The sequence below is a fragment of the Poecilia mexicana genome, unplaced genomic scaffold (genome assembly GCF_051168715.1).
Source record: "Poecilia mexicana isolate PSO_F unplaced genomic scaffold, ASM5116871v1 scaffold_14, whole genome shotgun sequence".
In the NCBI taxonomy this organism is placed as follows: Eukaryota; Metazoa; Chordata; class Actinopteri; order Cyprinodontiformes; family Poeciliidae; genus Poecilia; species Poecilia mexicana.
The window spans coordinates 7579556-7596710 of NW_028263383.1; the positions used below are offsets into that span (position 1 = coordinate 7579556).

General features: G+C 36.7%; 1 protein-coding gene across 1 annotated transcript in view; it reads right to left on the reverse strand.

Annotated features, from left to right (window-relative positions):
- Positions 1-16196, reverse strand: part of b3glctb (beta 3-glucosyltransferase b) — a 30457-nt gene extending 14261 nt beyond the window's left edge. Inside the window, exons 1-9 of the mRNA XM_014983196.2 lie at positions 15903-16196; positions 13497-13536; positions 12700-12809; positions 6780-6856; positions 6533-6644; positions 6284-6420; positions 5851-5914; positions 3103-3219; positions 1738-1807 (exon numbers count right to left, since the gene is read on the reverse strand). Coding sequence (XP_014838682.2) covers positions 1738-1807; positions 3103-3219; positions 5851-5914; positions 6284-6420; positions 6533-6644; positions 6780-6856; positions 12700-12809; positions 13497-13536; positions 15903-16109 — 934 coding nt within the window. The 5' untranslated portion in view covers positions 16110-16196. The remainder of the gene's footprint in view (positions 1-1737; positions 1808-3102; positions 3220-5850; positions 5915-6283; positions 6421-6532; positions 6645-6779; positions 6857-12699; positions 12810-13496; positions 13537-15902) is intronic.
- Positions 16197-17155: the final 959 nt, after the last annotated feature.

A 17155-nucleotide genomic window follows, 5' to 3' on the forward strand; every position in this document is an offset into this window, starting at 1 on the left:
AGCCATTGGACTTTGAAACAAGCTATGCAATGCCAGTCACATTTAAGAGTAAAATAAATTGAAATAAACTTTACATAAAACGGGCAATTATAAGAAAACATTTTTGTATGCTTAAAGCTCCAATATGAAACCTTTACAAAAATGTTTAATGTTTTCACCATGTCATGACAGTATGGTATGAGACAGATAATCTGCTAAAAAAGCTTCTGTACCTTCGCTACTATTGCAGTCTGTAAAAATGCACCATTCCCAGTAAAAACAACCAATCAGAGCCAGGATGGAAGGCCTTAGCGCTGTCAATCGCATTCGTTCAGGATGTCATCATTGGCTACGCTAACTAGCCTTAGCATTCGGGACAAACTATGCCGTGGTGAACCAGCTGTAGTGTAGAAGAGAGCGAAGGGCGTTCGCTGATGCAGTTCAATGCATCAACTATGAACCTAGCTTAATCCGTCTTTGCTTTCACTATTATTAGCGTATTAAAAATTTTAAATTTTAAAACAATCAACACTTACCACCAATGACTGTGATGAATAACGCATGGCAGCCCGCAAGGATTGTAATACACTGTGAGAAACCCTGGCTCTTCAGTGACTGAAACCAGATTAATAGTTGCCACTTTAAAACCAAATCTGTCAAAGTGTCTCCTTGAAAGGCTTGCGTCCTTAAATCACAGAAGACTGCTTTTAATTAAGGGACAGAAAGGATAGTGCTCTCGCACTGCATATTAATCTGGATAAGAGTGTTATCTATAAGACGAAGGCAACAAGATGATGACTTTCAATTAGAGTTAAATCAAACAAACGGAATTTTGATCCATTACAAGAGGGACCAATTTTGTATTCATTTATTCCTAAACACATCTCTGTATTATCAAAATGTGAAGAGGACACGGTGACATTCTGCTAATAAGCAGAGTTCAAATCAACGCACAAAAAAGCAAATGAAATACTTTCCACTCTCCTCCTGATTATGTTAATTGCTGTAAAATAGCCTGTCGGCTCATTATGGCCCAAAAAAAAAAAAAAAGACACCAGTGTTTTGGATGATTACACAAGCAGCTAAAATTTAAGCAGGAAATTTAGATGAGGATGTAAATTTGAATAGGCAGCCTGCACCTGACTGAACCGTTTAGCAACAGGTACTAAATTAACAAGGGAAAGAAAAGAGAACAAATGAGGTTATTGGAAGCTATTCATTCACCTGTAATCATCTTTAAAGAAAACAGATATGTATCTGAAAGTTGAAATATTAAATACAGTACCAGGTGAAATCAGTTTTGTACTTTAGCTACATTTAAATCTTAAAGTTTGATTCATTTTACTGGAATTGTGTGTGAATGGCGAGCAACAACAAGTGAAAGGAAATGCTAGCCTTGGAAAAAGAAGTGACTGAGCCATTGTTAAATCCAAAAATCACACAGGGCTGAAATTTATCACACTTTGCAAACTCAACTTAGAAAAAATATTTTAACCCTAGATGGTAAATTAAGCAGCGCTTGTTTAAACATACCACAGACAATAGACATAAATGTAGATATTTGGTAAAAAAAAATTAACCCAGTTAGGTGTCAGACAGAAAGGTACCAATATGATATGTGGTATGTATAGAATATGCATCAGTAGGCATTAGTGGAATATATACCAAGCATTTGTGTCTGAGACGCTTTTACAACAGTCACTGAGAAGTAGTTAGAGGTACACAATTGTCAAACAGAATCACAGATTTAATACTCACCTCGCACTGAGTGATATTTTTCACAAGTTTTCACAGCAACAAATATATTATTCTTTGATACAGGACTCCCCTGGAACAAAAATAGAAAGACTGTGTGTAAAATATACAGATGTTTACAAACTGTAGGCATTCAGTGATTTTTTTTAAAGCCTCTATTTATTTATCTTTGCTCTCCAACTGGACAGAAAAGAACTGTTGAGAGAAATTTGTATCACTGCATACAGTTTTAACATATTTGTTATCTGAGGAAACAGGAAAAAACCAAGCATAATTTCATTTTAAAAAACAAAATAAAAAGTGGCATGACATTGGGGAAGGTGCGCAGGACTTATACTTTCACTGTGACCAATAAGCCACAACCGAAACATAGTGCCAAACATAATTTCAAATACATTCACACCACTTGAACTTATACAGATTTGTCTGATTAAACTACAAGCTTAATGTATTTTACTAAGATTTTATGTCACAGACTGACACAAAGTAGCAAATAAACATTTAGTGGAAAGCAAGTGATGAGAGGCATTTGAGATAGTTTGGAAATAAACAATTTTTTCCACTCTCTCTCGACACCCCTTAATAAAATTTATTGTCCTTTTCTGTAATTTAATTTCAAAATGGCGCAGCTGTTCAGGAAAAGCCTCAAAGCTTTATCAGAAAATATCAGTAAGCAATTATGAGATACTTAATGTTGGTCTAACACATAAAATCTCATTAAAATTTTTGAAGTTTGCAATGGTAATGTGAGAAAATCTGAAAACATCCAAGGGGGTATGATTGTGTATGTATGCCTCAATAAACCTATCCTGGCATATCCTGTTTATGCAGACATTTGGTTTGCATTATCACAAACAAAATCACGTATTTGAGGATTTTATAAATCGTTCATGGTTTACAGTTTAGCAGTTCTTAATATGTCTGTTTTCTTTTTAAGCCCCAAACATCCATATCATAAGACTACATTAATAAATGTTGTATTTTCTTTTACCTCTGTCCTAAATCAGCTAATCTTTGTAGCCCTGCTAGGTTTTGTTATTTACTAAATGCTTAGTACATAGTGTGCTTGGGGAGCTGAAAGTGTTTCCATTAAAGGAATAAAAAAATATTCTGCATAAATAAAACTAAAAACAATGGCCTTCATGCCATTCAAAACAAATATTACTGCCACTTATGTTGTTTGATTACCTTCAATATGTTTAAATAATTTGGTTGCCAAGAATATTATGAATTAGTCATCTTCAGGAGACTAATGCCAATAAACCCTTAAAAGTTATTTCTACTATTTAATTAAATTTGTTTATTTATTTTTTTGTATTCTCTTATATCAACATATTTGTTTATAATCAAAACAAGAGTTGCACATACACAGTTGGGCAGGTAGTTTGTGAATTTGGTTGCACAGTTGTCTCTTGTCTCTGAACAAAACTCTGGAACTGTGGTCAGCTTTGGACCTCTTCCTTCCTCCCAGATAAACAAAGCAATCTATAAAAAAGATAGAAAAAATGTGACAAAAAGAAAGACAAATGTTGGATATTAGGATAATTAGTTGAAACAGTGAAAAGTAGATTTTCACATCATCTAATGGTAGCAAATGTTGAAATTTAACAGAAGGTAAGTTGGAAAAATATGTTCTCTTCCTCACACAACCCTAGCCCTTTCTCTGAGTCATCTTTTAGGTCATTGGAGAAAACTTCCAAATGCAGAACATTTTAAAAAGAATGGCCTGCATTTCAATTAGATTATTCCAGAACAGTTTGCTACGTGCAAGAAATAATGTCTCCAGCTGGTATGGAAATCAAGAAAGTAAAGTTCTTCATTTTTACTTGAAATGTCTTTGAAATTTCATACAAAATCCAAAAGCTGTACCTAAGTTCATGTTAAAAAAAAAAAAAAAAAAAAAAAAACACCTCAAGTGTAAAAACTGCCTTAGGGTGTCTGAGTATCACAAGTCCCAATAACCTGCATTGCAGTTTAAGGGGTAAAAATACTTTTGCAAGTACAGGAAACCAGTGTTGTGGTCAAGACCACCTAACCCGAGACCAAGACAAGACCAAGACCAGCGACCCGCGCTACATGACACAATAAAATGTAAAATATGATCAAAAATGCTTCTCAAATTGATCTGAAAGATCCATATTCCCATAAAAACACCTAGATATTAAATACTTAATACATTTGACCAATATTAAATATCCCATCTCTGTGCTACAATCCGAGGTGGACTCGTGCCATCCCTAAAATTTAATGCCCTGGGCGTTTGCCCATATTTCTTATGTCAGAAACCACCACTGTCCGCACCATTAAACATAGCAATCGAGGCAATGCCCTGACGGTAAATAACGCTCAACTATGAACACTGACCAAGGAACAACAAGCAAGAAGTAACCAAGCACAAGACGCTCATCGTAACTGTTCTCACCCTCTCTCCTGCTACATGAAGCCAGGCAGTCTGACACTTTGAACGAAACCAATCAAAGAGGATTGTGCACGCTCTTTCGTTCTTGTGTTTTAGTTATTTGTTAATTTAAAAAATATCAACGTACATAATTAAAATAATAATAATAATAGCTACTGCAGAGTACGCAGAGCATTACAAGAACAAAGAACGGGTGTTCGTCAGGTCAGATCGTCATACGCTTAGCACGAACCCACAGCTATATCTGCCAGACGTCATTACCATAAGATTTCACTTAATCAGCAACATAGAATCATGACGTAGATCATCATACACTTTGTTATTAACAGTTGTATGGCATCTGTGGTGTGCTGTAGTGGCGCAGGGGTTAAGCACAACCCACATATGGAGGCCTTAGTCCTTGACGTGGCCGTCGCAGGTTTGATTCCCGACCAGGTGACCTTTGCCACTTGTCTTCCCCTTCTCTCATTTCCCACTTTCCTGTCAATTAACTATCAAATAAAGACCACTAGAGCCAATAAAACCTTGCCTGTGACTACCGGCATGAGGACTAGGGCCTCAATACATGGGTTGTGCTTTGCCCCTGCTCCACCACCGCACCCCCTGTAAGTTATCATTGAAAACAATTTAATGACTTATGTTCGTCATAACTTGTTGCATATGGTGAACTGACAACTCCTCTGACTGTCGGACTTCTTAATGCGCATGTGCAGGCATGGTACTCACTGAATGTATGCTATTCTGACAGTGTATGGTAATCTGATAGAACAACGGCTCTCAGTGACACTCCAGTCCTATCTAATAAGTAAAGAGCCATGCAGAAGAATTGGACTGTTTCTGAATGTCACATCACTATATTGCAGACTTTTGGACACAGCGTTGTCCCATATTTGTGTCAGTCAACACCTCCACACAATAATTCAGCGCAGTGAGTGACAACTTTTTTTCATCACAAATGCTTAAGTGTCTCTATACAGCTAGCTTTGCTAGCATCACGTCAACGGAGCTTACCTTTCTTTGAGCTACTTTTCTAAGTGACGAAAAAAGTTAGACGTAGTCCCCACCGTCTGTGAAAGCGAAACGCTGCTGAGTTAGCTGTAGTCATCGGATTTCTTATGATTTATACAGCGCTATTACATTACTGACGATTAGACAGACATTTTCTGCCGCTGAGAGAAAACCACTGCATATGTCTCAGAGTGCTGCGTGCGAGTGAAAGGTGGGGGGGGGGAGTAACAGAAACACGTTATTGGTTGGATTTGAATCGGTGCGTTTTGCGTCCACTGAAAACAAAGATGTTAACAAATAAACTGGACAGTATGCTGTATGCTTCGTGATATTTTCACAGTTGCAGTCTCGAGTGGTCTTGAAATAAAATGCTGAGTCCTCAGAGCCCGAGACCGAGACAAGACCGAGACCAAATGCGGTCGAGTCCGAGACGAGACCGAGACCATCAATAAATGGTCTTGAGACCCGTCTCGAGACCAAGACCGATCTCGAGTACTACAACACTGCAGGAAACCATCCCTACATGTTTTTTACAATATATTTTCTGAATATACAGGCTCCTCACTAAAGCCTGACAATGATGACACATGAAAACATAGCTGTTTTTTAGCAGATAAGTTTTAACATGCGCCATGAAAACACAGAGGTTGACAAATCCCCATCAAACCCCTAGAAGTGGTTTCGAGTACCTCGTGGGTCAAGTCGATGGTGAAATCCGACTTCAGATTTTCAGACTGGATCCGCTCAGCCAGTCTGAAACACAAAAGAGATTATGTAAGCTTTACTGCTAGTGGGAGCTGAAACCAGGCAGTGAAAGGCACAGAAAATTAATGAGAAATCAGCTTTTGGAGGTTAGATTTCAGCAAATCTGAAGGTTGAGACTGCATCCAGTAAGTGAGTGAACTAATCAGTGATCTAATAGTGGTTTTGAAGAGTAATGTGAAGAATTTATGAGCACTGACTTTTTTTTTATTAGCGAAGGGACTCTAATTGATACTCACAAGGTGGTTCATTTTAGAGAAAAATAAAATAAAAAGCTTAATGTGCGGTAAAAGACTGGAGGAAAGGACTGAAACAGGTAATTTTCACACATTTCCAAACACGACAGACTATCTCACACACCTTTGGTGCAGTGCAGCACTTAAAGCCCAACCAGCTGCTGGGTCAGGGTAACCAAAAGAAGTGGGGTCTTCCGAAAAGGCGTAGTGGTGAACAATGGAGGGCTTGTTGTCATGGAGACGCTGACCCAAAAACCATTCCTGTAAATAAGAAAATGGGGGAAAAAAAAGATGTTCTCAGTTCGTTTTCAAAAATACTGTCTGTAATCCACATCCAGTCCTTCATCATTAAACAATAAAGTAAAAGTCTCACCTCTTGGACCGGATATCTTTTAAGAACTTTTTGGAGAACATGCAAAACAACCATTGTTTCCTCTTCTACGAACAAAAACCAGGATGCAGATTCTCCATAAATAGCAGAGAGACTGGAAAGATGTCCAGGAAGTTATTACGTTATTCCCTGTATTTCCCACACAGGGATATTTACAACAGAAGTCTGGATAAAACATTTGCGATTTTATGACTTGTTTAATGTTGCAATTGGTGCATTAAACACTCACAGCGGAAGAACAGGAAGAATACTCCAGTTTCCTTCATAATCTGACAGCTCATGGAGAAGGAGAACCACTGGAAGCCCCTATGTGGATTAGAATAAACAGACTGCAGTTCTTAAAAATAATTGAATGGAGTTGGAATATAGAGTCTATTACCTTCCTTTTTAACATACAACCTAAAAAAAATTATTTTTAAACGACGAAAACAAGACAAAAAAGTACATGTAGTACGCAAACTATATAAAAGAAATACTTTTGCCTGAAATTTTTAGTCATGCATGTCAGATTTACCACTAGGAGGCGCTGTTCTGCAAAAGAGTGGGGATTTTATCCAAAAGTTGTAAACATTTTTACGCAGACTGTATTTAGCATATTTAAAATAAAAGGTTAGTTAGATTTAAAATTTTAGGCTTATTGTTAAAAAGCAGTGCACCAGGGGCTTCAATGTGAGAGTAGATGAATCTTATAGACTTTAAAGAGTTGGAGCTCATCACCAAAGATAAATCATCACAATATCAGTGGAAAGATAAAAAAGAGCTACTCAGCAGATATGTAAAGGCTTTAGCAGCTCTAATGTTGCCTTTCTTCCTGTCAAATAATGAGAAGGGTAAGTAACATTTCACATGCCTTTAAAACATTAAATGTAGATAAATATTTTAAATTAAAACTTATTCATTGTTCAGTTGTCCTTTGTGGGATACCCATCTTGTTTCCTTTTAAAAACAAACATCTGAGTGAAATGTTAATAAATATATATACCTAAGTCTACTAGAGGTATGAACATGTTGTGTTTCTTTCCCTTCACCCTACATCTCTGGATTATCTTTGTAAAGTTTATAGACGAAGCAGAGACTTTGTGGGCTCACTTTTAGTTTCCAGCTTTAAAAGGAATAAAATAAAGACTTTCAAACTAATCCAGAGTCTCTAACACTGAAGCTTGTAGTCAAGTCTGAGTGAAATACATCTGAGAAGTAAACTAAAGTGTACGACAGTCGGAGCGGAGCCATTCGAATATAAACTAGTGTTCTGAACTCCCCGTCCAAAGAAGAAAGAATGAAAAAAAAATTACATGTTGGATTAAATCATACCAACTGAGCCAAAACTGAGATATTGTCTTCTAAATTGACCCATACAGCACTTAATATCCTTTCTCAGCAATTTCTTAATTAAGAACATCTTTGCAGTCTGCTTCTGATGTGGAGCTTTGAGCCAGTCATGCTGTCATTTGGACAGAAGCTACTATATTTGATCACCTTCCTTATAAAATGAGTAATGTGGAAAATCTCACAAATCTTCTCCTAGTACCCATTTATAGGCCTAATTTTTAATCAGAATCTGATAGAATAATGCATATGCAGCTAAATATGGATCTAACAAATGACTGAACAATGCTTTCCTGTCTGATATCCCTCACTTAATTTAAGCCACAGAAGATTCTTCACTCTGACTTGGATTTGCATAAAAAAAGGAAAGTTTTAAGGATGTAGAGATTGCCAACAGACATGTGACAAAACAAAACGACACCAGCGAGTACATCTGGTTTACGTGGCTTTAAAAACTGGAAGAATCCAACGTAGCAGATTATGACACATGCCCTATTTTGCTCTGCGTATTTCCATAAACACGTTGTATTTGAATCAGCCAAGCTCTGATTAGGTTACCCAACACACTGGATGAGAATGAAGGGAGTATGTGACCATAAATAAGCATTTTGATACTTTTTTCATTGCACTTTGAATAAAAATTCAACATTTAAGCAGCTAAGCTAACCCAAGGTGTTGGCCTCCTCTTCATACTGTTTGCAAGCAGCAAACATCTGTTTGTAGCTTTGATTTGAGTGAAAGCAAGTTACATAATAGACCATTTTATGGCAACCCCCCCCCCCCTCGCCTCCCCCCCCCCCCCCGCAAAAAAACATTTTTACTTTACCTCTGGTACAAATAATTTTATCATGTTCCAACTAAGCAAGTAAAACAAATATGAGATCTACATTCAGAAGGAGTAATGGTTCATATTTTTTAATTTACATAACTTGGTTTATGAGTGCACAAAAAGGTTTCAACAAACACATGAGGACTAAGTGATGCGGCTGAAGAGATGCAGACCTAAAATGTTTAATTACAGCTGGTAAGGCATGAATAATCTCATTATAAATCAGTGAGGAGATTTTTGTTTCCTTATAATTGATAAGTTGGTATGAGAGGAAGGCAACTATATGAATCAAACGGAAATGATGCTGTGCATATTTAAGTGGCAACATTAACCCAGTAGCTTCACAGCCCATTAACAAGAAAAGAAATTATAACTATATTAGAGAGAAAGTGTTTGTCACGTTTATTGAAATTAAAACAAGCATCCAGTTAAATACACAATGCAAAACCTCCTCTACAACGGAGGGCCCATCAAGCAGAGGCAGGTGTTACATCTAGGAAAAGCAACACAGTCTGTCACTGCAGCATGTTCGCATCAGATGTGCTAGTGGTGAGATTCTCAGCATGTCTCTGAGCACTTCTAGAAGATGTAGCACCCATTACGGCCGCGAACAACTCTGTAGGAGAAAATGAAAAGTTTCCCCCTTTTTTTGCATGAAAAAAAATATTCCTCCAGGCAAGAAAAACTTTTTCAAGCACTTTCCATGCTTTATTTATACACACTTCCACCTGGTAAATTTATTAAACAGCATGGGAAGGCATTTGATTGTTATGCTGAGCTTTTTTAAAAGCAAACTGCTCAGTCAGTCAGATTCTGGCTGCCTCTAGATCAGCCCCTCCAGTGCTAATGCAAAAAGCTTCACAGTTATCTTTGACAAGGATGTTTCCCCTAAATACCATATTAAATAGGTTTCTCCTTGTTTCATCTGTGAAATATTGCCGATCTATATGCTGCAACTGAGCAATGCTAATTTTATTATCAGGAAGCCCAAGTGAGCCAAACGTCTTCAGCTTCTCCAAAATGTTAGAGTATGAGTTTTGTTGAGAATTAGATAATATTGCTTAAATTTGAGCTCCTATTCATCGAGTTTGTTTGCTTTGGGTTTCTACTAATCCTTCCCAGACCTCCAGTTCACTGATACTGAGCAGCAGATGGCTGCGCTTACTGAGCCGGGTTCTGTTACAGGGTTCCCTGTTAAAAAGGAAACGTTATTTTCCACCAAATGCTTCAGAATGAGACATTACTGGACTTCCTTGGATAATGTTTTAGTATTAGGTTTTAAAAATACATGTGAGCATTCTTTAACATGTTTATCTGTAATATGTTTATCCACAAAGGATTAAGTGTTTTGCGACCATGCTGCCGCTAGGGAGCAGTACTGTCATATTGAGGATATTTTTGCATCTTTTCACCCTGCAGATTTTAGAGTCAATGTGATGCAAAGTCTGTTACACCTTTAAAAATAAATTTCTGACCTGCTCCAGATGTTTTGCCACGTTTTCTTCTGTTCAAATTAGAAGTTACCACAAATGGCATTGGGCTGAATTTCTTGTTTGCATAATATTGCATAAAGATGAATTGAATTTGAGTCTGTCTATATGATTGGTCTGATTTAATAACGAATGTATAAAACGTCTTCCTTAATATTACAATTTTGTAAATTATTGTGACAATAAGGGAAAATAAATTGAACTGAACTCAAATACATTTCAACAAAAAGTTGAAACGGAAAAGTTTGAAACAGTGGCACGCAAACGTCTTTCTATACCGACATATCTATACCGACACATCACTTCATATTCTATATAACTCTCTGATTTTACCATATCTATCATATTGCTGTGAAGTGTGGGGAGTTAATTACAAGAGCTCTTTACATCCGGTAACCGTCCTACAGAAACGAGCCATTAGAATCATCCATAATGTTGGTTATTATGAGCATACAAACCCGCTCTTCATAAAATCCAGAATTCTCAAATTTGACGAGCTTGTAGAATTTAAAATGGCTCAATTTATGTTCAAAGTATCTAAAAAGTTGTTACCTGAGCACATACAGAGCACGTTTTCTGAAAGAGAAGGGGGGTATAACTTAAGGGGTCACTCAAACTTCAAGATCCGCAATTTTAGAACAACAAGAAAAAGCTTCTGTATTTCAATTAAAGGTGTAAAGTTATGGAACAAGTTACATAAAGATTTAAAACAAAGCAATAGTTTAACACAATTCAAAAGAAAGTACAAAGAGGTAATTTTCAATAGATACACATATGGGTGACAGAAAGCAATAAGGTGTGTATTGCAGATAACAACTTGGTGTAAGGGTTTAGAAAGACAAACCAGCATAAAATGGGAAAATGTATAGGTAAATATTAGTAACTGTTACTTCTGACTGCCACTTTGATTTTGATTTTTTTAATGACAGTAGGACTCTAAAGTTTCAAGTGTTTAGGGGGTAGGAGTTTATAAGTTCTCACTTCTTCCTTCCCCATTTTGAGCATGATATGTTAACTGAAACAAAACATCTGTATTTTCTCTTCTTTCTTATGCACTTCTTGTTACTGTGCACTATTTTATTTTTATATTTGTATCATGTTCGAATAAAATTTCATTTCATTTCATTTCAACATAATTTTTGTTATTTTGACATTTCACTAATGATCAGAAAGCAACTTATTTAAATTAATTTACTATGATGGACGTTCATCATGTCGTGCAGCTCCTTATTTAAACTGCCAAACACGTTAAAGCGTGGCTGCATTGACACCAAAGTGATTCGTGGCACTCGCGATCCCTGCAGTTCAAGTCCTGTTTCTCATAACCCACACATTCTGTCTCAGGATGATGTTGGAGTGTGAATCATCAAAAACATGTGGTTCCTGAAAACAAAAATCTCAGGGTTGTCAAAGTCAATCAGTGCTCCGTGGAACAGTTCTTTGATGTTCTTACAAACACACCATTTACGGCTGAAGGGCTTCCAGCTGACAAACCACATTTATTGTTTACAAGCTGCAGTGACTGTAGATGACACCACCCCACCGAGATGTTACAAGACTACAAAACGAGTTTGTTCAAGTTTCAGAAGATTTAGAACTTTAAAACCTACACAAATTAGAAAAAACTCACCAATAAACCAGGTAATGATTTATGCCTAACCGAAGTGAAATGCCATGTGACTCTGTGCTTTTTCAATTAGATTACTCGTCTTTCTCAAAGGAGAACATAGATCAGCATGTTGCAGCAAGGTGGATCTTAATTATTAATACATGGTTTTCCAAATGCCTTATCTGTTATGTTTTACCCATTAATGCAATGAAATTAACTTCACACCTGTTAGCCAACATCTTAAAACCTTGTTTTAATAGGGACCATCAATAAAATCCACTTTTCTAATGACAAAGGAGCTGCAAGAAATTGTGAAAAAAATATTTCGGATTCCATCCTCTAAACTTAAGGTTGATTTTGTAATTTTTCATTAAATCTGCACCCCTTAAATGTGTCATGTTTTCAGCTGTGTTGTGTCAAAAACATTGTGCAGAAGATCGACTTAATTATTCATAAGCTATGTCATTTTGAATTAAGAAGAATTAACTAGACCTTACTGGACGGTGTTTAGAATATATAGATTTTTTTCTTCATGCCTTTGTCCACTTTTTTACCTTTCAATTTAGGAGATAGCATTTTATGTCTTGGAGTAATTTTAATGTGAATGTTTTGATCAAAATTATATTTTACTTCAACCACAGAAGGAAAAATATTTCCACGGTTTCAACATAAACCTGAGGACCAAAATCAGAATTAAAATTTCTTACAAAGTAGAAAGGCAGCAGCAATTACTGCATCATGACACATATGGAAATTAATTTTTCACTGGATGCTGTAATAAACATCGCACCACCCACAACGTTTTTGTGACTGAGACTGTAGGAGGGATGAATAAACATCTCAAGCAAACATCAAGTTCTAAACTCTGAGTCCTTAATGGCTCAAAAAATATTACCTGCCCGAGACTAGCCGCATCCTGCAGAATCTTTTCCTTCCTTTGGTAACCACGTTGGGCATGGTAGGAGTTCTTCTGACTCTGAATCACTATTACCAACTCCTCCAGCACTGTCCAGAAAAAGAGAAATCCAGAAAACAAAATATGAGAATATTAAATTCCAGGTTTACTCTCACTCTAAATATAGCATGCAGGCATAGAATAGAATAGAATAGAATAGAATAGAATAGAATAGAATAGAATAGAATAGAAACAGCTTTTAATGTCTCACTAAGGAGAAATTCAGGTGTAACAGCAAAATCAGATATTAAGTTTCACACCAAAAGTTCTTGAAGTGTTAAAACAATATATAAAAACAAGATGAACAATAGCAACAATCATAGTAATAATATACAGTACAAGCTATGACGTAAAGAAATACTGTGCAGTTATTAGAAATAGAAATATCAGACTCACGATCCAAGAGATGTGCAACAGAGTCAGATTACTTTTTCAAAAATGTAATGCAATGTAATACATGAGGAGTATTTTATGAAGTCCAATCTAACTTTTAGCAACAAGAACTATCAGCCTATCCTTTAAATCCTCAAGCTAGTCTTTGAGTTCCAAGTTTCAAACATATGGCACTGAGATTTTCATTTAGACTCTGCCACCCAAGGAAAATAGAAATCTACAGCAACAAAACTTCAGGAGGAAATTAAAATGTTGTCAGTGCTCTCCATGAAACTGGTTTCATTTTCTAGTGAAACTGTTTACTACAAAGCATCAAATCACTTGGAACTAAACACCTCACTCACCAGCAGAGCCCCATGCAGGCGGATCCTCGTGATTTGAAGCCTGCAGGGAGGTACAAGGAAACACATTAGGTGGGACACAAACCACAGTGTTAAAAAAAATGTATCAGTAAGTTACTTTTACTAAATTAATGTCTAGAAATGAATTTGTATCACAAACAGTTTTATTATTCAAAAATCTGGCTGAAGGATGAACTATCTTCATTATAAACTTAAAAAACTACATTTCTGTTTCTTGCATTAGGATGCAATTAGCACCAAAATAACTGCACGTCAATAAACAACTACAATAAAAACCATTGGGCGCTAATAATGACAGTAGTCTATTTCAGTTCAAATAACTTTCAACTTACAATGTACTATATATACTTAATAGTGTAGTTTTAGAGCACCATGCTTTTAACTTCTGCTAATATAATTTTGAAGCAACACCACTCTTACTCTTAATGATAAGCCAATATTCACCAAACAGACACATTTTTAAAGTTTGTTTTAAATTTAGACTTATAGTTTGACACAAGTATCATTATTCTGTCACTTTCCTTCTGTTAAGTCAGCCGTGCCATTTAGAGGTCAAGTGAAGTAACAGTAAACCTTATTATCAGTGGAAATATTTTGAGCTGACACCCATCATACTGGTTCTCAGTTAATCTCACTCTACTTACCAAGGTGACTGGATTTTCTTTTTTACTAGTATCAGAGGCTTTAATGCACATGTTGACCACACGTCTCGCATTTCATTTGTTAAGAAAAAAAGTGCAAAATTATCATCAGTTTTAAAATAATGCTTTAAAAGAAAATTTATTCAAATTCAGTAACAAGCAACAGCATATGGACTACACTCAAAGCCTCGAATGGGCAAAAAACCCCATCAGCAATAATCATTAAATGTAGAACCTTTCACATGGCTTTAAAATAAACATCTATTAAATTCTTGCAAGCAAAAGAAATATTTTCAATACGTTTAAGAGCTTTAAAAATCATGTTTACAAGCTATTAAAATGCTTAATGCTTATTGATTTTTATATATATATTTATAGTGATTTAAAAGTGTTACGTCAAGTTTTCAAACACTACAGAGGAATAATTTCCTTTTCTGATATCATAATAAAATTTAAGTAAAAAATACAATTCAACCAACACTACAGTGAATCTTTTGAATGAATTAAACTAATAAGAATATGCCCAAAAATATGTTTCAGACGTCTTAATGGGCTCTTTGCACCTAAGGCGTTGACGTCACATCTCCAGGAGCTAATGCGGCTCACTTTTTTCCGCTTTGAGTTACCATGACTGGTAGAAAAGACTAAGTCGTATTTCAGATGCAAAAAAACAATACTATTAACATTGTTGTCTTCCTAATATAATGGGCTTTTAAGTTTTCGTTAATTTCCAAGCGATCCTGAATTAAGAAGATGGCTTGTAAATATCTGTCGCTACCAGCTAACGCCGAACAGGAAAGTTTGCAGCCTTCACTTCACTCCGGATCAGCCTAAAACTACCGGGGATACAGATGGTAAATAAAGGAGCTTCCCTGAGTTATTTCCATGGAATCACTTCTATATTCAGCCTGAAAGAGTTTATGGGAACGAGAGAGCAGACCAGAGCCAGACAGCCGAGCAACTGATCCGCCTGTACATACTGCTGTAAACACCGTCCTATGCGAGCTCTTCACAAGAAACATGCAAAGGTAATAAAACGAAATAACACGGAGACATGAAGCAACACGGTCATATTCTTCTAAAAGCAGCAACTTTGAACCTGAACAGCTGAACCAGATCTCTGACACCAGAGCTGCGCTACTGTCAAGCTATGAGGCTTGTTGAGCTTCGTCACGCTTCGGAAGTAAAAAGCCCGAACCTCCCCGTTAGTCTCTGACACTAACGACAATAAACACACATAATATACTTGAAAATAAGATAAATACATTGTCCGTTAGAATGTTTAGATACTTAAATAGCACATTTTACAAGAACAATGTCCGAGAATATTGCCTACTAGCATAAGCTAAGGTTAATGTTAGCCACAAAGTTTAAGTAAAACTCACCTTCGTGTCAGTGAATGTATAACGAAGCGAACATCTTAAAACCTTTCTCCAGCTGACTTGTTGGGGCTTCGGATCGATGTACAAACCTTGGCCAAGCACTGCAAGCACCTAATGTAAATGATATTTGTATTGGATCGGAAACAATCGAGCCGCTTTACCCCGAACGCGGAAGCTGAGGTGCAAAGAGCCCATTAAAATTAAACCTACGTATTTTAACTTTACTATTATAACGACCTTAACTTTGAAGTTTATATCAACGCCACTTCCGCTCGTTAGCCGACAGTCTACCGAAGTGCTTCCAGCTTGGTGTAGCGAGTTAGCTAACGCTGACTGAATGCAATTACACCATTTACTGCACTTACCGAGCCAAAGAAAAAACACAGCGACCAGTTCACAGCCATTAACCACATTATGCTGAGACATGATAGGCGTGGCTGCTGCTTTACCGACCGGGGACAGCTTGCATCATTCCTGGGCTGCCTGAGCCGTTTGGAGCTGCCAGTCCACTTGCCTGTAAAGCGAGGGTTAGTTACTGCGAAGTTGTAGCGGCCTCTAGTGGACACTGTCATATGTGGAAAATCACTATTTCAAGTTTGAATGCCTTGCCAATGAAGCGTCCGACTCCCCTCGATATTTTTCACTCTAACGGTGATTGATTTCAGGTGCATTGAGTCGTAATATACAGAAAATGAAAAAGAATAATTATAAAAGAAAATCATTAAACCTATTCTAAGTCAGGCGTTTCGACTTGAATACATATAGACAACGTTTCTCCGTTCAATGGGCCACATTATTCTACTGCAGTGATAAAGGACTGTGCTCCCCAGCTATGTAGGATTCTGCAGCACTTATAAAATTTTGGCCTAACCAAGTTCCTATGCTTTGGAGGACATCCGACCTGCTGGCCTACCATTACACGTCCTATAATTCCTGGAAGGACTCCTATTGGCCCCTCTGATTAAGAATAAAACCACCTTTCAGGACCAACTGCAATTAGATTATCACATAGGTTGGGAATTAAATGCACCATCACACACCTGCTTTAACAAACAAGGCATTTAACATAGATCAGTCCCAGTCTCTTGACAGCATAAAACTCCAGCAATACTGTTTTAGCATTTAGTTTTCATATAACATCCCTGTATTTTCACTACCTGTCCCTATGAACACTGCTCATGCTTTTAAGTCTGCTGCCGTCTCAAGGATTAGAGACTGGCAGAGGCAGTCATAAAAAAACATGCTGAATGGTATGGTTAGTGCAGCAATTTTCTTTATCTGAGAAAGACAAAAGCCGAGATGTTTGACTGTAACATTCAGCGTTGAACTTGCTGTAAAGCAAATACGTCTTACCAATACAAACATTTGTGTCAAACACATTGATGGATTGGATATGGCCTGTGCTTATTATTAGACACTGAGACTAACATAAACTGTAGATTATCTAGAGACAAATGTAAAAACATATATAATAAACATATGTCCAACATCTGACCTTGCTCCTTGAATCATGTAGGAACAGAGAACAATTGTCATAATCTTCAAGACAATGGCTGAAATTTTAAAAAGTGAAGGAGGTGCAACGGTCCAGTCGAAGTCAAGACATGAGCTTGACCTC